We start from the raw sequence: 16,934 nt of genomic DNA, 5'->3' as shown, positions 1-16,934 counted from the left end.
TCAAAAACCCATCTGCATCTTTATGACACTGAACTTTCTGGAATCTGTAAAAGCATGATTTGGGAGGACAATATGAACCTAAAAATAAGCCCAATGGGCATATGAAGGGGAAGAATTACTGTTTTCTTAAGACATACATTTTCAAAGGTTCTGGTAGAGACAACTCTGAAAAGTATCTGTAACAAAGAAAAATTATTTAAGGGCTAAAACTATGTAACTGACATTAATGAAATATCCTGTAATTTTTTTCAGAGAGATTTAATTATACCTTTCATACTACTCATGCATTAAAAGATCTTCTGGTTAGCATTAATTTGAATTCTATTGCCACATAAATTAATACAACTTAGACACATTTATCAGCCCTTTAAATAACAAAGTGATGTGTCCAGGCAGCATATTCTTGAAAATGAGAAAAAAACCATAAAATTAAAACCTGAACTGCAATTACTTTGCATTTCAGAAAGTTAAAAAGTAGCCTGAAGGAAATTACCTCCAAGAGAAAACCTGGAGAGCAGTTTTGCTTCAAGCAAAGACTTTACAGTATTTAAAAGAAAACAATATCCAGCATGGGTAAATCATAGTGCAGACAAAAGGGTCAGAAAAATAAATGGGTTGTACTCAAGTTAGTATAAATCTGAATGCATTAAGCTCCTAAGGAGACTTGCAAACACAGTATTAAGGTCACAGTATTCAACAGGATAATTTTAACCCTGATTTTAACCTTAAATTTAATAAATCATATTATGCATGAGAATTTCCTAACTCATTATGCAAATGAAAAAAATTATAATTCCAAATAGCTATAGTAGCTACAGAAAATCTGTTCTTTTGGTTAAAGGATAGCATATGGTTTGCTGACGAACAGAATTGCAGTAAATCCAAAGAAAACTAATAAACTAATAATTTTAGCTCCCAGAAATTTTTGTGCAAAACTGCAGAATGCACTTACATTTCCTGACAGTAGTAGGAAAATCTAAGCTTTGTAGATTCTAAGACTTCTGAATATGGCAGATGGAGTTCAGCCACATTTTTAAGTTTACTTACTGCTGTCCTAAAGAACAAAGCCAGCAATGGTATTGAATCTCTGAAGATTTAGCACACTTGAAACTTCCAGAAAGGCTTTTGCTGAGCACTGAGATAAACTCTTTAAAAAAAGCTCTTCTAGTATCAGTTATAAACTATAGTTATAAACTACATCCCCACACCATATGCAGTGTAGTACTGAGGAGAAAGGTAACTAAGGTTACTGTACAAAGGAGTTACAACAAAAAGATGTAGAGATTAAGAGAGATGAATAGATGTATAGATGGAGAACAGACATAGAGGTGAGGCACTGGAACAGGTTGCCCAGGGAAGCTGTGCATCCTCCTTAGAAGTTTTCAAGGCCAGGTTGGATGGGGCTTTGAGCAACCTGGTCTAGTGGAAGGTGTCTTTAAGGTCCCTTCCAACCCAAACCATTCTGTGATTCTATGAGATTAAAATCATGACTCAAAGCACAAACAAAATATGTGGTTTGTATATACATACATTTTTCTGGACTTACAATATATACATAGAGTACAGCCATGCAAAGCCATGCACCCTGATCCCATCCTGCTCCAGCCAGTGGCAGGTTCTCAACAGACTTCCTCAGACACTAAATCACAGTGACACGCAGCCTGTTAACAACCTGACAGGATTTTAAAGATGACATTGTTGCTGTTTGATAGAAATATGGACTTAATGTCCTAACAAACCTAAGCAGTGCATTTCAGTTCTTTAAAACCTACTAGCCTAGAAGAAAAAAAAAAAATAAAAAAAAATTCTATTCTTTAGTCACTGCCATTTCTACAGTAGGATTGCATGAGACTGAAATGTTAAGGGTTAGTGGCTCAAACAATCAGCCATTTGCAATAGCAGTGGGTGCTTTGCTGAGGTCAGGTTTGCAAGGTCACAGCCCAGGGGCAGAGCAGGTGAGCACCCACCAGCACAGGCTACAAGCTGGGGTTTGAGCCAGAGGAGGGAGCAGGCAGATAAGAAGCAGACCTGAACAGGTGGGATAATGCTTTTCATCATGACAATGTCCTCCCTTAGATAACAGGCTCAGTTGTCCAACTTCTCCCTGGGAAAGAGCAGGACATTCACACACAGGCCTGAAGGTTTTCATCCCTTCTGATGGGGTTCAACTGGCTCAACCACACCAGCATGAGAGGCAGCTGTCACGCCTTGGAAGGTGTCACAAACCATCAAAGACCCCCAGAGTTACCCCTGACTGATTTTTGGGGCCTTCCACCAGAGGACTGCTACATCAGACAGTGTAAAACTGACCCCCAGTAAGGGAGGGGTTGTCTGACATAAACCCGAACATTTATTAACCCACTGAACTTCGTGGTTTTGGGGCTCCCAGCTGATCAAGATGGAGACCATCACTTCAACCAGAGGACATCAAATAACAACAATCAAGTCTGCTTGCTAGATGGGTGGTGATATCTTTCCACTATCTACTCTTATCCTTTCTTTCTCTTCCTTGTATGTTTTCTGAAGTGGTGTCTTTATATTTTCACACTGTTATATTAATACAGACAGATAATAACCAAAATACCTCCATTCCATTGCAAGCCCATTATTCTAAAATAATCCCTCAATAAACAGACAGACAGACAGATATGAACACCAGTCATTCAGTGCTCTTTCACTCTAATCTGCTGCAAGAGATGTTTTAACAAGAACCTCAGTCACTGTCACCTTCAGGGGTGAGCTGTAACAAATAGTAAACTTAAAAAGGAAACACCATTAGCTTTTCCCTTCCAATAATGTGGTAAAATCCTGACCCTGTTCTTCAACCAAATCTGCTGATATTAACATATTTAACTGGTACCTTACCCAGGAAGGTAGCCAGGCCTCCGCCCATACTCAGAAACTCCTTTTCAGTAAAATGGTGCAGAAGTAGGGACTCTTCAAATTTAAAAAAATAGCTTCCCCCTGCACCTGAGGGTCATCTACAGATCAATTAATCAAGTGCAAGATGATTTTGAGTCACATCTTTGTCCTTTAATGACAGTAAAAGAATGATACTGAATGACACTTCCAGGTCTTGCACTCACAAGATTCAATGGATACACACAGAGAGAGCAGAAAGAACTTGGCAAAGAGTAGCAAATGAGTTGTGGTTTTGGCTGGACTTTTTTTTTTTTTTAAATAAAGATTCCTGGAGCTTAAAGAGTAGCAAGTACTGCAGAACAAAGCCAGCTATCACTACAACCAAGTCAAGCAGCAAATGGAAAGGGAACAACTGTAGTCAAGGAAGGAAAGCTGCGTCCTTATTTCTCTCCCCAGCAGTGCTTGGATCTACATATTCCTGATATCTCTGAAGTCTGAGCAGGGAATGTTACTTCCAGATAGAGAAATGCTGAGAAGTTAAAGCTTTAGGGTCCTGCTTAAACAGAGATGGAACAGTTGCCATCTGGCAGGAATTAAAGCTGGTATAGAAATTTCACAAAAGGAATTAAAAGATGGTCTGGAACGTGGCCAAAAGCAGATCAAAGGAACTTTAGCAGTATGAAGACACATACTGGAAGCACATGAAAAGGAACTCCAAGACAGACCGTGAGGTTTATGAGTTAAGGTTATCCATCTGTTGCCTGGGTAGAAGGCTGTGTGAACCAGGGGAAAATGTGAATTATTCCTATGAGATATTTAGTCTAAAAATACTCATGCTCTCTTACATGATTTCCAGTCTTGACCACATGTCAAATGTCTAGAACAGATGTATTTTCAATTCAGCCCGAATTTTGAACTATAAGAACTGATCAACATATCCTTCTACCTCTTCTTCAAGTGTGGTATGTTACTTGATCTGAGAGTCAGACTAGGAAAAAAGACTGTCTGACAGCCAGTCTAATGACTATCTGCGATCTTAAAAGATATTAAACCAGAGCTCATATCTTATTTCATATTTATTGTTGTAAATATCTAATATAGGCATGACTAATCAGTTATTTTACAGAAACACAACATCAAAAGTGGACAGTTTTTAAAGCAGCTAGCTTTGAAAGCAGAAATGGACCATCCATGGATATGATCTGGGTAGCCCCAGAGTTGAAAAGAGGAGCTCTGGGGGTTCTGAGTTTGGGACTGCTGCTTTTAAGAATTATTGCAGTGAACAGGTGTTTTGCCCCACCTCTACTTTAGCTTGATGTGCTACTATTGAACTCTGTCAATAAACTTTATTCATGCTTCCATCAATAGAAGTGGTTTTCTAAAAAAAAAAAAAAAAAGAAAAATCAAGAGAAAGGAAAATCTTTCTGTGCTCCATCAGAAGGTTTCTCAGCAGGCCACAAAACAAGAAACAGAAAAGAACAGTGATTCTTAACTCACAACCACCACTTCAAGCTAAAACACAAGACTTCAACAAATTCCTTGTCCAGGATGTGTAAACTGATGAAGTTGCTATTTTAATGTGAAAAAACTATGCTGAAGTTTGATTGAACTGTGCAGCAGCTCTCCTAGTGTCGAGTTCCACCCATAATGGCATGTCCTAGTTAAAATGTTTAGGTATCTCTTGCTGTTACATGCAGTCAAATCTCATCTAGCTACTTCTGTTTATTTCATACTTGCAGGCATTAGCACTATTTCCCTAATATATCTTGCCTTGCAAAGTCCTACGGGGTTTCACTTATACAATAAAATCAGATTTCGGAGTCACAATTTCTGGACTGCAGTGTAAAACCACCAAAGACAAAGTACAGGAGACTCTGGTAAGCTCCTTTATTGCTTTTCTCAAGGAAACATCTCTTTTCCAATTATTGTGATAGAGTATATCTGCACTCATAAGCACAAGCAAATTTCTCAATGAAGATTTTTGGATCAAAGGTGACTCAGCAAGAGTGGCACTAAGGCTTTGAAATATTTGCAACATTTCAGGAAAGGAGACTGCCAAAATTAGTATTTTTTAAAGAAAACTGTGTAAATTCAACTGCTAACAATAATATGACTGAATTCAGTCATTAAAATGTAAAATATGGGAATAGCTTCCTGTGCTAACCTCAATATAGCTACATCCATCCAGTCTCATCTGTAATAACCAGGCTGGTGTTTGCTCTGTGGAGTCCAAATTGCTAATTCTTCCCATTTACAACAACTTCCTGGCTTTCAGGAACAAAAATAATTTTCTGTCTAAATATACTTACACTTAACAATCAGAAAAGAATCCCTCTGCAAACAACTCTCCACATTGGCAATCCCCTTTGTTAGTAATTATTTATAGTGCAGAAGAATCAAAGCTTTCTGCTTTCAGATTTAACATTACAACTATTACTACCCTTTCCCTAGTACATCCAGGATAGCTGTCAAACATTTTTCCAGTATACTTACAGTGTGTATTTCCTCCTTTCCTTCTACTGTGCATAGATATTGCAGAAGCCTTATAACAAGGTGGTTTTGAATGTAAGTCTCTAGCAGACTGACCAAGCTGGGGCACACTGAGCAGGTCACAGGGAGCAGTGATGGGACCCTGATGACAGAGAGCACCTTTGCACTGCCCACAGCCCCCCATGCTCTCAGGAGCAGGTAGGTGTGGTGGTTCCCTCCCTGCCAGCAAGGGACAAATATAAACCAGGCCAAGTTTGCTGACGTTTTCTGAAGAAGCCTAGGTTGGTGGGCTAACCAGCACCTCTTTCCCTCTGCTCTGATACTTCCCCTGTGATGGGAGAGGCTCCAACAGCAGCAGGGAAGGAAAGGTGGGTATCTCAGGCTACAGAGTCCTTTGGAGAATGGGAAATTTGCTGACAATAATGGCATCCATGTCAGTTGCAAAGCAAACCCCCGATGTTAAATACCTTGACATTAATTTGAAGGTATGAAAAACTAAAAGATATTGGCAATGTAACAATCTAAACAAAAAACTGGGAATGATCAACCCAACAAAGACCCGTTTCTTTGTGCTCTGTACAAATCACATTCAGCAGTAATTGGTGCAGCACAGCTCGAAGTTAAGGCAACTAAAACCCCTTCATTTGGATGCAGTGTGACTTCTTGCAGCCAGTAAATCTTGAAGGTTTAATATAATTGGCTGATTTGCAATATCATTACTGCTAACAGATGCAACTTATTTGTTTTAAAACTAGCACCTTTGTAACATTTACATAGTAACACAAAAGGCCCCTGCTCTATTTTCCTCATTTTCTGAAATGCATGTGGAAGCACAGAAATGTCTAATCTATCAAGTAAGGACACACTTAACCCTGAAAAATAAAATCCAAGTTCAAGGAAACCATTTTTCAGAAAGCTGCAGCTCATCACTACCACAGAGGAAAATCAGAAATTCAAGGACACTGCTGCTCACATCATGGTGTAAAGAAACTTTTGCTCCAGTCACAGCCAAGTCTCAGTCCCCTGAGCAACAAACACTGACACACATAGACCAAAACAGTCTGTGAATCATGGGACTTGAAGGACACTGCCCTTTCATAGCAGCTCTTACTGTCTCCCAATGCTGAAACTTCTCCACAGCCATTCCAGTAGCTCTAGATTCACATTTCAAGCATAGGAACTGGGAGGAATACACACACACCAGAAACATGCAGTAGCAGTCATCCAGAAAACTTCTGTGAGTGTAACATACACCATAACACAAGTGCACACAGCATGCACAAAATCATATTCATATTGCACCTGAGGAATGAGAATAACCATCATCCACATGACCATTACTTGACTCTTTAGTAAGGCATTCCAGGAAATTCTGTAATAATTCACATCTACCTATTTCAAAGAGACTGCACATGTGAATTCTGCTTTGAGCTTCACTGCTGATTAAAGAGAATATACTTGACCTAAATCTTCCATTCAAAAGAAGACTACAGAATACACATCTGACTTCTTCTTGTACTGGTTATTCCCATATCACAGCAGCAATAAAAGATACCAAATCAAGCAGGGTGTCAAATTAACATGTAGCATGACAAGAGTCTCGTGTGCTGCCTTGGCAGCCAACTCAGGCCTACCACTCACCAGTCCACTGTGCCTATTTGCTGAATTTTTCTAATTAATTATTATTACTGAATTTATTAGCTGAAATTTTCTTTTTATCATAGCACAATGTAGAAATAAAGACATTCTATCAGAAATTATTTATGAAATCATGACAGACAGCTCCTGATTTACACCTATACACTTACTAAAGACCTCATGCCAGGTTCTGTCATAAATTGGAACCTCTCAACAGTACAACACGATATTTTGTTGACTGGATGAAAGTTTAGAAATAAATTATTGAAAACTGGCTACCAGCTCACTGCTTGAAAACTGTTTCTAGTTTCTATTTGAAATGCTCATTTAGCATCTTAGATTTAGGAGAAATAATATGGAGTCATTAAAAATTGAGAGAAGGAAATAAGCAATCATTTACTTTTAGTTCAACTCTGATCATCTTTATTTCTACTAGAAACTGGCCCAGAAACTGGTAGAGCATGCTATGGCTGTCTTTAATGCAAGCAGTACTATCACAGGCAGCATTAACCTCAGAATTTACGCAAATGATGTTATTTTGTACAGTCACTGCCTACTTGCAACGCCTGAGTCACAACAACAAAAGCACAGCAAAGAGGAAGAAGAAAGGTAACAACAGCTAAGTTCTAATCAGACTTGGGTTGAACTGGAACTAGAGGGTAATAAACTAACTCTTAGTCTTTTACCTTCTTCTGTACTCTAAGTAAAACACATAAATGTCCTTATAACACAGAAGTTTGCACCCTTTTCTTCTCTTTTTTGTAACAGATGGATCAGTCACTATGAAAGAAGAAAAACACTGCTATATTTAACAATACAGATCCCAGACCCTGTCATATGAATAATTCACAAAAGTCACTGAACTGCATGGCGTGTTGTGCTGAGAGATTTTATTAGGAATTGGGTCTCTTAACGTACATTTGAATTACTTGTCTTTGCACTGGCAAAATATAGTCTGCTTTCATTTGCACTCAAGCAATAGCAAAAACAGGAACAAGAGTTTTTCCACCAAGGAGACATTCCTGAGAAAAGGAATTCTCTCTCTCTGGCTGCTTTGATAAATAGGGTTTTATTCTTGGTAAAAAATTGGGGAACTTTCACCAGGAACCAGTAATATAGACCACATTAATGACTAAGGGCAAACTTAGCATTAACCTAAGAACTATGAAAATAGCTGATCAGGAAAATGCCTCAACGTGGCTAGAAATTAATTTAAAGCCCTTTCTTGCTTAAAAATTCCCAGAAGTTCCCATAATACTTTTATCTAATTTTCTGAGAGTATTACCATTCCCTGGCCAAACAACTACACTGAGATAAGCCAGCAAATAACTTTGAGTTCTCTTAGTATTCAGTCCTTAAGACAAAGGCTTACTATGGAGATTAAATAAACTATAGATGCAAAGTTTCAAGGACACAACTAGTAATGATTTGGCAACACAACAATAACAGTAAGGATGTATTACCTTTTTATGGCTGTAATGAAAGATAGTCAGCTCTTCTTCATTATAAAATATTCAGTGTTATTGTATAGTGTTTCACATTTTAAACTGATCCAAGAACAACATCTATTATTCTCTAAATTCACCATTTAAATATATGATATATTGCTGAACTCTCTGAGGTTTACATAGAAAACATATAGAAAATATACTGCAAAGTACAATTTTCATAATGATACATACACTAAATAAACTGCTCCCATGGTGAACAATGACACTGACTACACCTGCACAATGTTGTTTAGTTTTGCATTATTCAATACTTTTAAACTGTCTGTTTCAATTAGAAGAAATCTGGCAGAGACAGTGAGCTTGTGTGGATCATATTTCTATGCCTGTATTTTATCTCACACACACATTGCACTGTTGATGTCCTGAACTTCCATTTTTCAGGTTTATGTGTAGCAAAATCTATTACATATAAAAGTTATATAGCCAAATAGACTATAAACATTTCTATTTATAATATCTCTAGTCTGCTGGCACCTGGAAAAGCTCCAGATTGGTGCAAGTGGGTTCTTTTTCAACTCCATGCTCTCACTGTAATGCAAAGAGCTTGGCTTGTCATGGAGCTAATATTCTAGATTCTTCTTTTCTTTTTTTAATACATTTTATTCATTTCTTCAGGACCTCTAGCAGTACACAGCAGCCAAATACATTTATTATTTAGATAGTGAGTGCGAGATCATCTGTTGATTACATATGCATGCAAAGAGAGCCAAGGTTGCCATCAGTCCCTAAGGGCAACCCACCAAAACCAGTGACGCAGCAGCAGAGACTTATTCCTTTGCAAACAGGGAAGGTTGCAGCTCAGCTTAACCAGACTTGGTGAAGCTTTACAGGGTATGTGGGACACTGATAAAAAAATATCATGTGGACAACATGACATTAAATGAAGATCCAAACCAGGTTAGCTGCATGCCTTTGAAGCATGTCCTGCAGCTCAGAGTGGTTTGAAGTGCCCTCTTAGGATGATCTAACAACCAGTCCCTAAACTAACTCTGCCCTTGAAGAGATGATTCCTCTTTGGGAATGCTGGGAACAACAAACTAAGAAACTCCATAGTCCCAGTCTAGGATCAACCATCCTAACTCCAAATCCTGATTTATGATTTCTTCATAAAGTAGATTTGGCAAGCAAAATAGGGACAATGATATTATGAGTGCCTAACAGATGTAGAATGAATGGAGAACTTTGGACGTGTGGCTGGTACTGCATCATGACAAGCACTGCTGGCAGTGTAATTCACTCTGGCTAAATCTCTACTGCCTTTTCTGGGCTTGTTGCAATGAATTGCTGCCCCATGTCACCCCTACAGACATTGTCTTAAATATATGTGCTGTGCAGATCCAGGCTTCAAGTAGTACCAAAGTTTGATTTTCCTGGATGCTGAACCCCACATCCAGCTGCAGGTTTGAGTGAGTGAGCAAACAAATCAGGCTTCAGTGCAAGCCAGTGTGACAGCAATGCTCCAGCTCTGCCTCCATGGCTTCACCCAACTAAGCTGCATGAATAAAGATTACAAAGTCAGCAACATCACTTGGATGGAATAAACCTTATTAATCCAAATCTTCAAGGCTCCCCACAACATTCATCTGAATATTCACTGTGAACAAAAGAACCAAATCCGTGCACAAAAAAGACATAACTACATCGTGTTTAACAAGGGGCAAAGTTATGCTTTAACAAGGTTTACTTCTATTCATACTCAAGGGAAAAAATAACATAAGAGATGAGCAAAAATTTCCAGGGTAATTCTTAAACTGTTTCTAAATGAGGTCTGTAAAAAGATAAAGATCATCAATATTCACAACATAAATCCTGAATTTCTGGAGGTTGAAAGGAAGAGTTACCTCCTGTACTTTTCCAAATAAGGAGAACTCAGTGAGCTAGACTGACTGATGGTGAGTCTGAGCCAGCAGAGTGGGACTTGTTACCTATATTCAACCAAACACCTTCAGGTATTAAGGTGTAACTCAAACTATATTTGAGATGTTTATGAAAGAAAAGCTCATAAATATATTTCTTTTTGGCAGATGAAAATTGACAATTTCCTCTAACTTTTATTACTGAAGAAGAGAGATACTAACTTCTTCAGTCAAGCCAAAAAGAAAAGGCTCCAAAATCTGTTTTCATTATCTGCAGAGGGCTTTTTTAAAAAATCATTAGGAAAAAAGGGGTTTTTTTATCCTGTATAATAAACATTTCATATGGTGATGATTCAATATGTTTTATACTGCACTGTTAATTCTCAGTATTCTTCAAATATCATATTTGAGGACATTAATACACCATTAACATGATTAATTTTTTCATGGAAATTAAGCCATATGGAACCAAATGGGACAATTTGGCCATATAAATGACTAGATACTGGAGGTCAGCTTCTGCCCCACTGCACCAGTGCAACTCCACTGGCTCCACTTGCATTTGCAGGCCTAGAGCAAGAGAGGAACCTGTGTCTCTCCAGAAACTGGAAGTTTAAACAACTTTTTATTTCTTCCCAAAACAGAGATATTCCACAAAAAGGCAAGGATCAATTCATATGCTACACTTGTCTGCATGCAACCTGCAATATGCTTTCACCACCAGAGAAGCATTTCTGCAAATAAATTTGGGATCATGGAGCTGAAACACATCCTTTAACACAGTTTGGTAAGAATAGTGACTTTTGTTCACTAATTCCACTAATAGTTAAATTAGAAAAATACAGAGTAACTGAGTTACCTTGGCAGTTGAGTAAAAGAGTGGCACCATTGATTCTGGCAACGTTTTGCCCCTGCCAGGAATACAGCAACCCTACCACACAACTCCCTGTTCTGAATCAGAGCCTGGGTGGCTGATCCCAAGGCCCTGAGACAGCAAAGTGTGTCAGCAGTCCTGTCAGTTTTACCATTAATCTTAAGCACAGGTAACATCAAGGGAGCTCCAGGGCTGAAGGACATTCTCTGCCCAGTAAAACACAAAAGCCTCTTTTATCCCCCTTCCCCCAGCTCACACAGTTTTCTTGCCCTCTCCCCTAGCAGACTCTGTACAGTAATGAAGGATCATGTTTCTCCCATCCAACCCATCTTCTTTCCCTGTGCCTCTGCTCTCTCCTCAGTGCTCCTACAGTTGCTGTGGAAATAACACATTGCACTGACCCAACACCTCCTGGGGAGCTGGTTCCCACAGCTGCGGTGCAAAAGGCAATTAAGATAAAACACAGCTCAGCAATGAATCACAAGCCTGAACAGATCTCAGAGGTCATCTAGTCCATTCCTCTGCCCCACGGGAGGCTCAGCTATCCCCATGTCATTTCTTACAGACATCTATGTCACCTGCTTTTAAAAACTTCAGCAATAAAAATTACACAAGCTCCCTAGGCAATATATCCCAGTGTTTCACCACCTTTGCAAAGAAGTTCAATCTCTCCTCACAGGTCACATTTTCTTAACCTTAGATCTTTTTCCTTTTTTTCTGTACAAGTCTCACCAGATCTTTTCTGTTTTCCTCACACAAACAACTCCAATTAAAGCAATTTGCTTCCAAAACTACTTTTGAAAGTGATCATTGAAAAATTTACTGTATATTGCTGCTGGAATTAAATCACCTTTTTCCACTATACAATTGTAACACATTTTTAAAGACTTTAAATGACAAAATTATTCAAGTTCTGCTTGTTTTAATGCCATTGTAGTTGTGCATATGTAACAGGAGAAACAGGGCCAGGTAGTCACTGTTGTCATATGTGTGTCTATAAAGCCTATTACCAGAAACAGTATAACAACAAATCAAAAAATTGTTGAGATGTAAAAACCAATTCAATTTTCCACACTCAAGGTAAAGCCACATATGTTACAGATAATCCCAATGTTACAAAATAATGACCTATCAAAGAGATGAAATTTGACTTTGCTCAAGCAGGCAGTGTCATTATGAACACATTCGGTCCACTAGCAAGAGCAGAGCACATCAGATTTGGCTCACAGCTTTCCTCTACCCTGAATTCATATGTCTGACTGTTTGGGCTTTTTTAATCACTGAAAAAGTAAAACAGGAAGAGAAGTAAAGCAGTTAACCCACATCTTCATGAATACTGCTGGCTTGACTTCCCTCAGTGAATAGAGGAAGAAAGTGAATATAAGGGTTAGAAATACTTCCTTTTGTAAATTAATTTCGTCTGCTGCATGGAGCAGCAAGGACAGAGGACACCACTTATCAAGATTATAATACTCTGAAAACAAGATAAAATTGTAGTTATTCACAGACAACAATGAATTGGTAAGTTCTCTAATACACTGGACACAACATAAAGTATTTCCTAATTTTAAATGGTGGATTACAAAAGCCAAAGACCCCAAAAGAAAGATTTGGATTGAACCCCAAAGAAGTGTAACAATGTAACACATTATTGCTTTTCTGTTATTGCTACATACAGCATTTAACATGTTACAGGACCAATCCAAGACCTATGAAAGGACTACAGGCCTCTATAAATGAGAAGTCTGAAAGTTCTTTCTTGGAGCCAAATCTTTAAACAAAAAAATACAAAACGCCACAAAAGAACAAACAAAGCAAATTTTCAGCACCAGTTTAACTAATGTATTCATTATGCATTTTAAACAAAGTGTATCAATGAGAAATTAGAATTTGTGATGCTCCTCTTTGAGCTGAAGGTGTCCCTGGAAAATTTCACAGATAAATCCATTCCCTCATGATTTCCAAGATCTTTTAAAAGGCTTGGCAATGTCAGATATAACAGATGTGAAGAGTTTTATTACACCTGATGAACTGTGCATTCCCAACAAGCATTACACTAGTGAGAGATGAAAAACTAACACTTTGCTACTGAAGATTTCAAAAACAGATGCCAACATATTTCATGATGACTTCTGATCACAGGAAAAATATAATACAGGCCAACACTGATATTGAAAGTGTATTCTGACCCATTTCAGACAAGCCATTCCATGTGCAATGACAGGAAAACATCAAGTCCTTATGACCTAAGCCTCAAGTGAAGACAAAACATGAGAAAAATCTAACACTTATATCAGTAGTGTCACAAAAGATACTAAAAATCCCCATCTAATCTTTAGAACACCCATGACATATAAAAGAGGAGAACTTGGGTTTGCAAAATCCACAAGGAATTCTTTTCTTCAGATTACAAAACTGAGAGACATGAAAATTCAATTTTTAACATAGCTGCAGATGTGAAATTCATCATGTATCAAGTACACTGCAGTAATTATATTGTGCATTTTGCACAACCTAAGGCATGAATATTCAAATTTAAGACAAACTTTCCTCAAATGTTATTACAGGTGACTACATTTCAAAACATAAACCATCATTCTGAAAAAAACTATTAACCAAAACTTTGAAACAAATTCAAGAATGCACTGAAACATGAACCAGAGTGCAAAGAATGTCCTAGGGGCAAGATTAGCAAGCAATTACACCAGTCATGGGTAACAAACTACACAGCATTTTTCATTTTTCTTCTGAAAAATCTGCCTTGTGGTCCTGGTACAACAAAATCATCCTACTGTTTTCTCCATTCTAAAAAAATTCAAATCATCAATAATCAAGAGAGCATCAGCTGATCACGTTTCAGGATGCAGCACGGGAGTATTAAGTGACTGAGCATTGATCAAATGACGACAGAATCTGGAGACTGTGTCTCAAGGAGTATTGGTTGACCCTGATGTTAAGTATGTTCATATTATATAAGCCTACACTGAAGTACTGTTTCTGCTGCTGAAAAGTGCTGTTAAAGCTGCACACACAAATTTATTTGCAAAGTCAAGCACCTACAAACACATTTCTCCTGTTCAATCAATCTTAAAATGGCCTACTCCTAAACCAACTTTCTGGCAAGGAAATACAGACCAGTTTCTGACCCAACCATTTCACTGTTCTCAAGGTAAATTCTCTCAGCTTTTCATGTGTGTCACCTGCAGTAAAATTCCTTTTTATGTAATAACCTGTAAGACACTGAATGATTTAAAATGAAGGTGCCTTTTCTTCTCTCATGTACCTTGCACAGACACAGGGGATGGAAAGAAGGCAGCAGTATTTCAAAAGATGATGCTTACATATCCCTTCTAAACGTATACACTTCTCTAGGGAACAATCAACTCAGCAATGTCTGTAATGCTTGGGCTATAATTACCAAAATGAGATGCAGAACCTTTATTACACCAGCAAACAGTTAACTTTACAGATTATTTCTCTTACTTTGGTGCTCTCAAATCATTCTAATTTTTTTTAAGTAACCAAGTGCTTCCAATCTTCTACACTGCAGCTTCTGTGCATTCAATGCCAGGTGCTGCACACCTCACTAGCAGAAACTCGGCACAATGCAAGACCTTCTCCAGCCCGTGTAGTTTCATATCCTGCTGTAGCATGGCAGAATGTCTTTGGGATTTAGCAAATTCAAACAGATTCTGCTGCTACATCCCACAGAGAAACGCCTTGAAATTCCCCCTGTTTAAAAAAGGAAAAAAGGAACAGCCTACATCTCCAAAGATGACAGTGCATTCCTGGCACAGAATACGCAATGCAAGAAGAGAAAAATGACAGTATTTACGTTACCTTCAGTCACATAGTTGTGGTCTCGCAGAAAGCTGTGGTTAATTTTCCGTGTGTCCGTGTCCTCGCCCATTTACAGCAGGATTACTCAGCATGCCTATCCGCAGTGGACTGATAGCATCAGCAGAGGTCGTCACAAGAGCACCATCCATGCTGCCACTGCCTAGCAGAGGCGGGGAACACACCGGGCCACTGAGCACAGCATAATGAGAGCTACTGAGGCTGCACAGATTGGGGGGAGGCGAATTACGAGCGGGGAGGAAAAAAAAAAAAAAAAAGAAGAAGGGGAAAAAAAAAAAAAGGAAAAAGAAGTAGCGGGAGAAAGCCGGAGGGAAAAACGGCTCCGAGGAATTAGGAACGCAGAAAGCCAGCAGGCAGCTTGCGCGGAGGGAAGAGCGGCACTTGTCCCGCAGCTCAGAGCAAGGCGGTGGTTCGGGCAGGCGCTCGGCGCTCGGCGGGAGCTCCGCGCTGGCGGTGCGAGACTGACTGTAGCGGGAGCTCCGCGCTGGCGGTGCGGGACTGACTGCAGCAGGAGCTCCGCGCTGGCGGAGCGGGGCTGGCTGACTGCAGCGGGAGCCGCCCGGAGCGGAGCGGAGCGGAGCGGGGCTGGCTGGCTGGCTGCAGCGGGAGCCGCCCGGAGCGGAGCGGGGCTGGCTGCCTGCAGCGGGAGCCGCCCGGAGCGGAGCGGAGCGGGGCTGGCTGGCTGGCTGCAGCGGGAGCCGCCCGGAGCGGAGCGCAGCGCAGCGCAGCGCTCGGGCCGCGCCGCTGTCACACGGCTGTGCTGCATCAGCGCTGGCCCCTCCCCGCCGCCCGCGGCCCAACCGCACCGCATCTGCATGGAGCAAAGTGAAAAATGACACTGCAGGTAATTATTTTAGCTCCTCTGCCGGGGACACGGGCGAGGAGGAACGCCGGGGGAGGGGGGTGAGCGAGAAGAAACTTCAGGCGGATTGAACGGGTTTGCACCGACACTCAGTGCACACACGAGCGTGCGGGTTTGTGCTAGCCGTGCTGTCATCTGCAGCAAAAGCAACAGTCGTTCAATGTCAGCGTCTGTAAATACTGCTGAAATTGCCAAAGATCTGCCTGTGCAGAAGGATTTGTCAGAGGAAAGGCAACCATTCGGAGGATGTAAGAGAAAATAACTGTTATTTATCTTTTTTACCCCCAGTTTGGTGGATGAATGTAAAATTGCAAAGTATTTTAAAACAATTTCTCTGGCTTCCCTGTGCAGGAAAGAAAAGCTGGACAAAGGGAATGTTTGGAGGTCATTGGGTTTTCTTAAGCCTGCTACTCTTTCAGGGCATTATCCCATCATCTTGGAAAAGAAGTGTTGAAATATGTATACTCAGAAATATGAAAATAAGTGGAGGAGGAAAATTACTCACTTGCATTATAAAATAAAGCTTGCTCTTTAGTCCAAATTTTTATTGGTTTATATTACAGCAAAATTCTTTCAACTTAACAGACAAGCAATTTTCTTTAGCTTTCAGTATCTATTCAAGGAACCACAAACTGCTGCAGAAAGTACATATTCTGAAAAGGTAAGCACCACTGAAGTTTAAACATTTGAACAGAAAACAAATGGCTGTGTACCAAAACCACCACTACAGCATGATAAGGGAGTCCACAATCACAAAACCAATTTAGGAGAGAAAACCATCCAGTGCTTTAGGCCCTAGAATTGAACATGGAAAGTACAATTCAGTGGTCAGCATTACTACAGCATTTTGTCTAACACTGGATGATTTTTTATAGTATTTTTGGTTTCTTTTTCTTTCTTTCTAATGAACTGGGACATACAGTTCTTGAAGGAAAATTCAAGTGCCCTGCTATTCCTATAAACTGGCATGTGACTTTGAAAGA

At 39.6% G+C, this 16,934-nt stretch overlaps 1 protein-coding gene across 5 annotated transcripts in view; it reads right to left on the bottom strand.

Annotated features, from left to right (window-relative positions):
• Nucleotides 1-16,934, bottom strand: part of PPP2R2C (protein phosphatase 2 regulatory subunit Bgamma) — a 194,479-nt gene that overhangs the window by 117,759 nt on the left and 59,786 nt on the right. For 3 of the 5 annotated variants that reach the window (XM_085059767.1, XM_085059768.1, XM_085059763.1), the window contains exon 1: nucleotides 15,072-15,567. The exons of 1 other annotated variant lie outside the window; for it this stretch is intronic. Coding sequence is in view for 1 of the 4 variants with exons in the window: in XM_085059763.1 (XP_084915889.1) it covers nucleotides 15,072-15,141 (70 nt within the window). In the remaining 3 variants the exon portion in view is untranslated. Of the gene's footprint in view, nucleotides 1-15,071; nucleotides 15,569-16,934 lie in introns of those variants that run through there. One more of the 5 variants, XM_085059764.1, reaches the window with a different exon arrangement.

This window comes from Lichenostomus cassidix, chromosome 4 (assembly GCF_008360975.1).
Source record: "Lichenostomus cassidix isolate B80296 chromosome 4, HeHo_3.0, whole genome shotgun sequence".
NCBI classification, from domain to species: domain Eukaryota; kingdom Metazoa; phylum Chordata; class Aves; order Passeriformes; family Meliphagidae; genus Lichenostomus; species Lichenostomus cassidix.
The sequence above is the reverse complement of the archived record's forward strand: the minus strand, read 5'-3'. Positions and strand labels throughout refer to the sequence as shown.